This window comes from Astatotilapia calliptera, chromosome 16, assembly GCF_900246225.1.
Source record: "Astatotilapia calliptera chromosome 16, fAstCal1.2, whole genome shotgun sequence".
Classification (NCBI taxonomy): Eukaryota; Metazoa; Chordata; class Actinopteri; order Cichliformes; family Cichlidae; genus Astatotilapia; species Astatotilapia calliptera.
In genome coordinates, this window is record NC_039317.1 from 10,009,575 (window position 1) to 10,021,609 (window position 12,035).

Here is a 12,035-nt window from a genome sequence, read left to right on the forward strand (position 1 = left end):
TCTGACAAAATACATGGGCGTGATTTGCCCAAATGACTGACACCTAACAGTTGAAGTTGCCTCCAAGCATTCAGTGCAGCGCGAAAATGGACAAGTGGTTAACAAGAAAAAAAGGCCCTACCACAGAGACACCAGCCACAACAACCAATGAGCTCATATCTGAAGATGCATTTTCCAGTGACCGCACAGGTGATTGTTCAACAACAATGTGTTCGTCAGATTTGGATGCTAGTAGTGCTAGCAGGGATGTATCTGTGGTTACTAGCCAAGTGGCTAGCATAGCTGGAGCCAGCCATGTGGAAAGTGATGAAGTGTCTGATGCGGAGCGTCAAAGTGGGAGAAAGCATGACAGCACGGACTGTAACACAACCTCATCAAAGAAGCGCAAATATGATGACAATTATATTTCGCTGGGGTTTACGTGTATAAATATTGGTGGATTTCCCCGGCCACAGTGTGTTATTTGTGCAAAAGTATTGTCTCAGAACTCAATGAAACCTTCACTTTTGCGCAGACATTTAGAGACAAATCATCCCCATTTGAAAAATAAACCAAGGGAATATTTTGAGCGACAGCTAAAATCACTTTCAACAAGTAAAACCTGCATTCAGGTGCCAGATCTTATGAATAAAAACAGACTACAAGCATCTTACATGGTCAGTTACAGAGTGGCTAAAAACAACAAACCCCACACTATTGTGGAGGACCTCATTCTCCCTGCTGCTTTAGATATGGTAGGGACAATGTTGGGGGAAAAGGCAAAAAGGACGATACAGTCCATTCCATCATCAAACAATACTGTCTTACGGCGCATCAATGCAATGTCAGAAAATGTTTTACAGCAGCTACTTCTGCGCATACGCCACAGTGAATGTTATGCAATACAGCTAGATGAGTCCACGGATGTGGCTGGCCTGGCGCATCTTCTCGTATATGTGCGCTACATTCATGAAGGAACCATCAAGGAGGACATGCTGTTCTGTAAACCGCTGGAACAAAGGACAACTGCCGCAGATATTTTTCAAAAGCTGGACACATTCATGAACACACATGGACTCGTGTGGGACAGATGTGTTGGCATCTGTACTGATGGCGCACGGGCCATGACTGGGAGACACGGAGGTGTGGTTTCGCGTGTGCAAGCAGTCGCGCCAGATGCCTCCTGGGTACACTGCAGCATCCACCGAGAGGCTCTTGCTGCAAAGGGAATACCTGTCCGTTTGAAACATGTTTTGGACACGAGTGTAAAAATGGTTAACTTTGTGAAAGCCAGGCCGCTGAACTCCCGCTTATTTGCTGCGTTGTGCAATGAGATGGGCAGCGAGCATGAGACATTATTACTCCACACAGAGGTTCGCTGGCTATCTAGAGGGAAAGTGCTGACCCGTTTCTTTGAGTTGAGGGATGAACTTAAAGTTTTCTTCAGTAACCATCCCTTTGAGCTGTCTGAACATTTGCATGATGAAGAGTACCTTACCTGCCTGGCTTATCTGTGTGATATATTTTCTCGTCTGAACGAGCTCAATCTCGGATTACAAGGCGTTTCTGCAACTATATTCAATGTTCAAGATAAAGTTGAGGCCATGATAAAGAAGTTAAACCTTTGGAAGAACTGCTTGGATACAAACAACACTGAAGTCTTTCCTGTGCTGCATGATTTTCTGTGCTCTAATGATCTCACACTATCTAAAAGTGTAAAGCGCGAATGTAACGTGCACCTTGAGGAGCTGGCGGTGCAGTTACGCCGATACTTCCCAGAGACGGACGGCTCAAATGATTGGATACGTCACCCGTTCACCGCCGTGCCTACTTCGTTATCACCGTCTGACCAGGAGAGCCTAATTGAAATCGCCACAGATGGATCTCTAAAAGTTGAACACGCTCAAAAGAACCTGGCGGATTTCTGGATAGGGCTGCGCACTGAACAGCCCGCGCTGGCTAAGCGCGCTGTCAAGACTCTGATGCCTTTCGCCACCACATACTTATGCGAAAAGGGATTTTCTGCTTTAACAAACATGAAAACAAAATACAGAGCAAGACTTTGTGTGGAAAACGATTTAAGACTCAGCCTTTCCCAAATTGAGCCAAACATTGAAGAGCTGTGTGCCTCTGCTCAAGCACATCCATCACATTAAATAAAGTTCTGTTTAATGAAAGTTCATGGCCTTTATGCTCTCGACAAAAAAGTGAATTCTAATAAATCCTTTGATACACTGCTAGTATTAAGTAGTAAAGTTTGTTATTAAAACTCTGTCATTACTAAAAAATATTGATAAATTCATTTGGTGGTGAGAAATAATCGACTGTGCAGTATTTATCTTTATGCATGCGATATTGCAATGTATTTATAGACACTAATTAAGAGTCGTTCGTAGTAGTGGGTATGCGGCTGAGGGTGACATGTCTCAAGGGGTACGTGGCTGGAAAAAGTTTGGGAAGCACTTGTCTAGAAGATATAGCTGCAGAGGTGAATACATGATCACTAAACTGATCATCGACTTGTGGCCTAGGGTGTCCTGGTTCCACATGCACACCTGTGAAATGTGGCTTTATCTGTCCATTCTTGCCTTTGACTCTCCCTGCCTGTACATGTGTCTGCTGTTTACTCTACCCTGAGGGAATGCTCACATGTGAGAAGCTTCTACTGTGTGTTTACATGAAAGGCCTGCTTTGTAACTTGCACAGACAATCTCAGGAAGCACTTTGAGCGCTGGCTGCTGAAGGCTAAGGAGAAGAACATATTATGTGATCATTTCTGAGAGGCTACGGTACAAGAACAAGCTTTGAATGTGTTAAACAAATCTATTGTTTGGGTTTTTTCATCAAACTACCCACAGACTTGATGATTATGTTTTGAAGTCCTCGATGTGCAACTGTGCTGAATAATTCTGCTTTTAAACAGGAGCAGGGGGTATATAAAAAGTCATATTAAGCTTACATGAAAAAGGTCACGAGATCTACCAGCTCAGGTTTATTTGTTTCTCAGTTGGCTTGAATGTTTGATTAAATAACAGCTTGATATCCAGCTAGGACCACAGCTATAGGAAATTCTAACAAACACTCAGAGAGGAGATATATTTGACTTTTAAAAGAACATGTAGTACTGCAGTTACTGTTACAAGTTACAAGATTTGAGATTCATTTAACTGATTACGTTTTCACTAGAAATGTATTGCCTTGAGGTCAGGGTGACCTGTATCATTTGTTATTGTGTAATAATCTCATCAGGGTACCAGCAGTCTCAACTACTCTCATTTGTTGTTCTACTGGAATGAATTCCTTTAATTATTGCTAAATGTTCCTGAATTTGCCCACCACATCTACCAATTTAAATGTCAAAGGCAAATTCATTGTCATCACATTGGTTGTGTTGCGATCCAACTGTGATATTGCCACAGCCCCGTCACCATTTATACCACTACTAAATCTTTTCAAGTTTTTGCAGCATTTCCTTTTTATAAGCTTTCAATTTCTTAGGTTCTGCAGCAATATATCACTGAAACAGTGGAAAAACCTGGACAACTATCTTTAACCCAGCCGCTGAAAAACTGAGAGGTGCACAATCAGCTGAAACACCAAAGGGCAGCTCATAGCAGTGGATGCTACAATGGCATCAATGACATTTTGTTCCTAAACCTAAACTAAACTGGACACTAGGAAACACAGGCTCAAAACATGACGAGAGAAACACAAGACAAAGATGCGACGACGAGCAGGGGATGACAGAGGACTAAAATACATGACGGGGTAATCAGGAAACAGGAGACAGAAGGGAAACACAGCTGGTACTAATTACACAGACGAGACGGGGAACAGAGGCTGAACACAGAGCAGGACTGTCAAAATAAAACAGGAAGTACATAACAGACCAGAGACCTAGACTAGACACTGAACAGAGGGAACGCTGAGTACAGGGACATGAGCGACATGAGACACGACTGACTGGGGAACAAGAAGGCAAACACGAAGACATAACTAAACCTACACTAAACATGGGGGCACCAGAACGAAACCTAAGAACTGGAATTAAGAGAGCAAAGAAGGACTAGAGCGTTGGAAATACAAAACAGAAACCATGATGAAATCACAGATTAATAATAATAATAAAACAAATCAAAACATTTGGTTACTGACCCAGGACTGTGACAGTGTTTTACAGATAGCTGTAGACACTCGCTAGCTATGTCCCAATTCATAGGCCGCATCCTTCGGAGGCTGCATTTGAAGGCCGATCACGTCACAGCCAGGCGATGAAGGATGTCCCAATTCGAAGGCTGCTTCAAATGCAGCCGACAAATGTGTCCTTCATTTCCCAGAATTTGAAGGATGGGTCGGGTATATCCTTCGTGGACCAACCTATCCCAGAATTCATAGCGCGGCCCAGCCAATTCCAGTTTCCAACAATGGCGGCAGCTAGTTGGTTTTAGTATTACTCTTATTACTCTTTTTGGGTCACAAAATAAACTTTTCACATATTTTCAGGCGAGAATGGTAAACTTTGTGTGTAAACTTCAAATATCTGCTCTATTTATTAAGACATCACATATTTGCAAAAGTGCTTTGATGTCTGTTACCGATAGCTCGATAGCTAACCGGGTGGTCAAGGCTCATTAGAGCCAGCGAGAATAGTGAACTCTCGGCACATTGTTTTCAGACCCTGTGCTGTCTTTCACTACTCAGGTTAAACATGATATATACGTCACTTAGATAACTTAAAAATGTTACTGTTTGGCTTTTTTCAATGTTTTATTTATTCCTAAGTAAATCGGTTTGACTGAGATTAAAGTTATAGTTTTCACACAGCTGAATGAATATCAAACTGAAAACTGATTAAACAGAAGTGTGAGATGGTCGAGAATTTACTCCAGTGTCCTGTTATATTTTAGATAGCAAGGAGCAGACGGCTGAGTTTATTAAACTCCACCGAGACAGGGGCGATGCAAATCTGAAGGCTAGACTGTCCCATTTCACAGCTTCCGGCCTTCTCGGTCTTCAAGGGACCTGACCCATGAAGACTGCGAAGGCCGGGTCCTCCGACGGATTCGGCCTATGAATTGGGACAAAACTACTGTTACAACTCTCCCCTGACTTCCTCCTTACATACTGATGATCTTCACTCCTCAGACTTTTGTTCCTGTTTCACTTCCTTAAGAATGGCTTGGTGATCAGCCAACTTTCCACTGAGACACTTTTCTGATGAAACTTCAGTGAACAGTAGATGGATCACCTGAAGGCCTAGATGCATTTCTCGGGTCGGCTGTCGGGTCTTTCTTTTGGTGTTGCTTAAGGACATAACTTTCATATTTCAGTTCATCTGCTGTAATTTTTTAAGCGTGACATTTCTTTCAGCCTCCACTTGTCCGGTTTCCTCAAATTGTTTAAGGACACAGTACACACTATGTTGAGATAGGCAGAGTTTTCAGCTAATAGCTATTTGGGACTCACCTTCTTGGTGCATAAAAATGAAAACTATTTTATGCCTATTAAACTGTTACCTTTCATATTTTTCAAAGACTGAACTAAAGAATTGGGAACAAATGTGCTAAGTTATTCTTTGAGTTATGTGTCTTTCTATTGTTGAATGATTCTTAGGTCAGTGTTAAAAGGCTTAACAAATCATCAAACAAACAAAAAAATCAGGTACAAGAAAAGAAAATGAGTGACAAAACAGTCAATGTCAAAAGAAACACTTCTGAAAGACCTCTAGAAACCCCACAGAAATTTGAAATTTGCTCAAGACCACTTAAAAAATTACAAGAAAGTCTAGGAAGCAAAATATAAAGAAATGAGGGGTGGCTCAAATGTTTAGCACAATACTCTAGATAGTGGAATGACGTTTGATCTCAATATCTCATAACATGATGTAAACATGAGGTGTTTTTGAGTTGTGGAGGGAGGCAGTGGAATGTGAACCTTGTGGGCTACAGAGCTCGTTTGCATTTCTCGTCAGTGCCTTCTGATAAGGTATGTTTCTCATGTGTTTTCTCAGAGTCTTGCTGTGCTTTAAGCACCCAGGTGACAGATTATTCAGCGCTGTATGACAGAATGAGGCAATCAGTGACTTTATGGAGCATTAATCTGATGATGTGCTATGAATAGCCTGCCTCATTAATACGAGCAAACTACTTTGTTGTAAACTTCTGACACACTTTTTTTCTTTTTTGGAAAAACATTAAGTATCAGCTCTATAAAGAGTTCCACAGAAAGCCAAAGTTGTTGGTATCTATTGTAACAGGATGTTTCATATTTATCTTTTTTGATGCATCAAATATAGCATGTCTTCAGTATTTAAAAACAATATTCCAGTGTTTTTGTCATCTAACCAGCCAGTCACTTTCAGCCATTACTCATCAATTCTGCATCAGAGATAGCAGCTTTGATAAGACTGTGACTCACCTCCACTTCTATGCATTCGTTTAGTTTCTTGCAGGTGGCTGAAATGGTCTCAGTGGTGCCAAACTCAAAGTACCACAGCTTGTTCTTCATTCTGAGGAGTCAGAGGGGACACAGAGGACAGACATTTTCTTTTGGCAAACATATCAGATAATACTCCCACTTCATAAGTACTGTGTTTTGAGCCTACAGCACGATTTGTTCGGGTGCAGTGGACACATATTGAAGCTGTCTGCTGCCTTGAGTCATCTCACATTTTCTGACAGTTCAGGACAGCTTGTGGTCATGTGACCTTAGAGTTCAAAACTCCATCAATGCACCCTGAAGCTAGAATGGGGACAGTAGCATTGGCAGCATTTAATGCACAGAAAGTTGACCCCGCCATCTGTCAAACAGGCGTTCTGCTGTTCTCATCGAAACCATCCTGTGAGCTGCAACGTGAGCGTTGCCTCCGGAGGGGACATGGGGTGAAACATTGCTGGTGGTGGCTATAGTATCAGGGCAACCATTACTGTGATTCACAACATTCAAAGCAAACCTGACTGGGCCTGACTGAGCAAAGGTTCATTTCTGCCCTGCAGACGGATTTGTCAGAGGTGACCTGATGGATTTATTTATGTTCATATCTTCGTGTCATTCATTGCTGTTCTGTGACTGCATAGTGGCTGAATGATACGGTTTTCAGTCAAGGTGAAATATCTGCTTGATCAGTCTGGAAAGATGACCTCAAGTGCCCTTCACTGGTCCACAGGCAAAAACATCCTAATTTCATTCATTATTTCCTCTGGGGGTTTAATATGATCTGGTTACAAGGTGTGCTGTACAGGCGAGTCTGGTTCACCTTGCATAACATACCGTGAAATTAAAGGTAGCAAGAAGTTAGTTGCCTTCGTGATCACTGGGCAGTGTGGATCTTCTTCATACATGCTGTAGACGATCCACAGTATTACAGCACTAAATAGTCTGAAGAACTTTCAACCCTGTGAGTTCTAACAGTGTATTTATACTACTGAGTTAAATCTACAACATAGGTCTGTGCTAAACCCCAACCCCCCTGAAACCCTATACTGTTACCTAACATGTACTTCCCTAGAAATGTAACTACACATTGTGTCGACACAGCCCACAACTATTACGATTGGCCTGTTTAGTACTGTTGATTACTCCTGTACATTTGTAGATACTTTGTCTCTGCAGTTTTTCAATGGATTAGTGACAGAAGAATATATAATATAAGGATTCACAGATGTCAGCAAATTTCTGCAGGGAGATTGTCAAAACTATTGGAGTTGACCTGAGGGACTTTGCAAAGAGATGGAACAACTATGGTTGCCTCTGAAATAAAAATAAAGAAATTAACAGCAACAAACAGTAGAGACCCGAGAAGGGAAAAGTCTCAGCATTTTATTTGTTTCTATCATGGCTGGTACTGTATATAAAACATATACACCGGGATACCACCACAAGCATAAATGCTGGCAACAGCATCAAACACACACACAAGTTATATTTTAGCTCAGCTGAGATTCATGGCAGGAGTCTAAATCAGCAACCAGTCATCTGTGTTGACACTAAACCTACGCCATTAGAATACGTCATTTTGTTCTTTTTAAATTGTTCTTCATACTCAGGTGACCAACAAAAAATAATAATTCTGACAAACACAATCCCCCCCGCCAAAAAAAAGTGGGGATACTGTTAAGGATTGGGGCCTATCACTGGTCATGACTTGTCACGATCACTACGCGTGAAGTACTAAACAAGGGGTTCCTAGAGCTTCTAGCTTTAACATAGATGGAAGATAAAAGATGACCCTGCATATTTATGCAATCACTAAAAGTGGTGCATGTTTAATGAAATCACAGTAGGTACACTGGTATGTGGAAATATTGCTTATACTAATAACATAGTTATTGACGCAACAGCGTTGCATAATGGAGGTATGACAGCACCAAGGTTAGGTGCAATCCTAGCCCAACAAAATAGGACATTTCAAGCAGAAGCTCTTTAGAAAAGTCTCAAAATTTAACAGAGCAAAATAAGAGACAGAACAATACTGAACAGACTTCAGACACAGCATTAAAATCTGTAATTACTCTTCATGTTCTTTAAAAGGTAGCACGATTGTCTTCAGCTGATACACTTGTTCACATGTTTTTCTTGCTGCTAATTGTCTTTCTGTGTCTCGCTCTTTCTCTTTCACCTTAATTCCTCCCCAGAAACCTCTGCTGCTGTCAAATCAGGGGATTATGAGCATATTTGAGATCACAATTAGGAACAGTTGTGATTCTCAACGAGGCGAGCTGCCTAACCTCATTAAGCTGCTTCCACTTGAGACAGCCTGTAAAAAAATGCAATTAACTCATGTCCCCCTCCCCCCTTATGGACAGCGAGTGCAACAGGGAGGCAGACTACTTCCTTAAGCCTTTCCACCATTATTCCCATGTTTCTGCACTAAACCTAATGCAAAACTACAACAAAGGGGATCGTAAATAGTCTAAAAAGTCTAACACTTTAATCTCTCATTATTAGTCTCCAGTTCAGCGTGTGCTGAGCCCTCAGTTGGCTTTCACAGCGTACTTGCAAAAAAGAGAAGTACTTATTAATTCTATTCAACTTTAACAAGTACTGTCTGGTTTTTAAGATGACACATCTCCTTCAGAGAAACCAAAAGATTCAAAGAGAGTGTGGCGAACAGAGATTGGTGGTGTAGTAAGGTACAAGGTGAAACTGTGCTGTTATGAAAACACAGTTCAGGTGCTTCACTACTTCAGTACTGCTCGGGGGCTCCAAAACCCTCACCAGTATACTGTGCCTTGGAGTTTCTTGCCCTTCCTGTCAGATAAGCATCTCTTTAAATCACTAATATGAAAAATGACTTTATGACCCCACCACGTCTTTTCAATCCCTCCTCCTCTCTCATACCGGTTGTGAAATCAGAAGGATACGAGGTCAGGGAGTAAAACTAATTAGCAGAGAATGTGTCCTGACTTTGAAAATCAGTGCAGACAAAGCCCAGTGCAGTCAGTGGTATACAGACATATAGATACTCCAATTTCTATATAAAATGGAGTATCTATATACTAAATTGGTTTTCTGCAAGCAGAAATTAAACCCTGTTGGTCTTAAACAGTGTGAAAAATAGAATAGAATAGGCCTTTATTATCATTGTATATGTCTGAACAGATAAAATGCAAAACAATGGAAAGACAATACTCGAGCTTGATAAAGTAAAGAACTGGGGCCTGTTCTTCGTACCTCGCTAAGTAAGTTAGCTGGATTAGATTGTTGACGATTTCGCGTGATCTTTGATCGTTCGGTTCCCCGAAGCTCATCCGGGACTTGCTGTCATAGCAACAGAGCCGTAAGCGTAAACCTGCTCGGGAGCAGGTTTACTTTATGTAAACAGGATTAGATCGCGGCCACGCAGGTATGTCCGCTTCATTTATACGAAAGCAACAGCGATATTTTACCACTGTTTCACCATAAATAAATAACATCAATGTGACTAAAGATAATGCAGCACTTGATCCTTTTATTGATGTCACACAGATACATACAGGTCATTTCCTAAAAAAGGGAAATGTACTATTAACATTCTATTACATGTATGTGATTATTACAGATGTAATTCATATTTCAGAGTAGTAATTGTAAATTACTTCGTGTAATCAAGATGAGAGACCACGGCTATAAAAGCGAAGGTGGATTTGGGAAGCCTGTCGCAGCCATGTCCTGTCCGTATACGCGACCAACCCATTGCGGAAGGTGCAAGATTGATAAGGAGAGTCCTCAGAATTCAGCGTATATTGCGGGATAGACAGGATCCTTTAGCTCAGCGCGACAGTGTGCTCATAGAGAGATATCGATATTCCCGTGAGGGTATTATTTACTTAACCAACTTGTTGACGAGGGGGTGCAGGACCACCACCTGTCTTTTTTTCCTCTGCCCTTTTCTTGGTTGCTGTTATGAACAAACTAACAGAGTATTACAGGCCAGTATTACCTTGCCAAGAGACACAAAGCAATCTAAGAGATAAATATTACCATTCTGTAGAATACTCCTGTATTCCACTTTTACTTGTTCCCATGTTCTTGTGGGTCCTGTTGTGGCTCTAATGTGAAAGGGGATATAATATAACATATTATAATATAATATAATGCCATATGATATTGGACAATATAGTGTCATATGATAGATCTACCCTACCGCCTACTGGTGTTGGCCAGAGGGGCCGATGGCACGATATGGCAGCCTGGCTACAACCGTAGCTGCCTCCACCAGTGTGTGAATGTGGGAGTGAATGAATAGTGGTATCGTAAAGTGCTTTGGGTGCCTTGGAAAGCGCTATATAAATCCACTCCATTATTATTATTATTATTAAATTACCTACGAGTTTGATTTGTCAGCAACTTCCTGCCAGCCCTCTCTCCTTGCTTTTGCAGCCTTTGCAGTGTTCTCTTGCGTTTTAATTAAACTCTGAAACTCCTGAAATCCCGCACTCAAGAGTTCTTGCTCTGCTGCCGGAAAATACCGAGCACGCCCCTTCGACATTTTCGCCGACCAATCAGCGGGTTGCCGATCAATGTTTCTACTATCGATGCGTAGCCCCTTTTACGACACCCAGTGATGTCACATTCCTGCGTCCAGCTGTACTAATCGTCAACAGCAGGTGTGTTCGGGGAACCGGATTAGCGAGCTCACGGTTAGCGCGATGGTTTGGTCTTGGATGTGTCATTTGATCTTGGATGTAGTAAGCGACGTACGAAGAACAGGCCCCTGAAGGCTAACACAATGCTGGCTGCAGTGTTTTTAGACAGCTGGTAAGAAGTTGCTGATATCTGATCTCTGATAATCCAATCAGGCGATCGGTGACCTAAAGCTTCATTGACCAATTCTTTTAGCTCGACAAAGCAGCTTATGAAGAGAGCTAATTATAGCTACATATACAAGCATATCAGGTGAGAAAATAGGTATATTTTTGGTGAGATATACACTTACACTCATCATGGACATGAATGTCAAGTCAAGTGGCTTTTATTGTCATTTCAACCATGTACAGTGTGAAACGAGACACCGTTCCTCTGAGACCCTGGTGCTACATATGACATATAACAGACAAACACAGGACTACGTAAAGTGCAATGTGCAAAGAATGCAAAAAACCCCAAAACAAGACAAGACAGTGCAACACTAGACAGAACAGGACGATACAGACACAAGACAGTGCAATGGAAATGTGCAAAATACTGAGTATTATGCAAAAAGTAACTTGTCATGTTTCTCATCATTTCTTTGAACCTTTCTTTTTCAACAGTGCATTGATTTTACAATACACATTTTTAATAACCTTAGAAATGTATTTCTTTTCATCAGAGAGTGACAGTTTGCATCTTCTTCCAGACCGTGGTCAGGTGATGACACATTCGAATAACTTGTACTTACATACAATTAATGATGAACTTATACTGTTGGAACCTGCAACTGTTTAGAAATGTCTCCAACTTGTGTTCTCCTTCTTAGATTTTCACTTGGACTTTCCGGTTGTTCAGACTGTTGCTCAATCTAAGTGGTGCTCTCAAACAGAAACTGAAACTACCAGTTGGAGCCAATCATGATCACTAACAAGAGGTTAACAGGT

General features: G+C 41.4%; 1 protein-coding gene across 4 annotated transcripts in view; it reads right to left on the reverse strand.

The window, feature by feature from the left end:
- dgkg (diacylglycerol kinase, gamma) overlaps nt 1–12,035 on the reverse strand; it is a 161,611-nt gene that overhangs the window by 36,086 nt on the left and 113,490 nt on the right. For all 4 annotated transcript variants that reach the window (XM_026145634.1, XM_026145635.1, XM_026145632.1 and 1 more), the window contains one exon: nt 6,397–6,487. In XM_026145634.1, the coding sequence (XP_026001419.1) occupies nt 6,397–6,487 (91 nt within the window). The remainder of the gene's footprint in view (nt 1–6,396; nt 6,488–12,035) is intronic.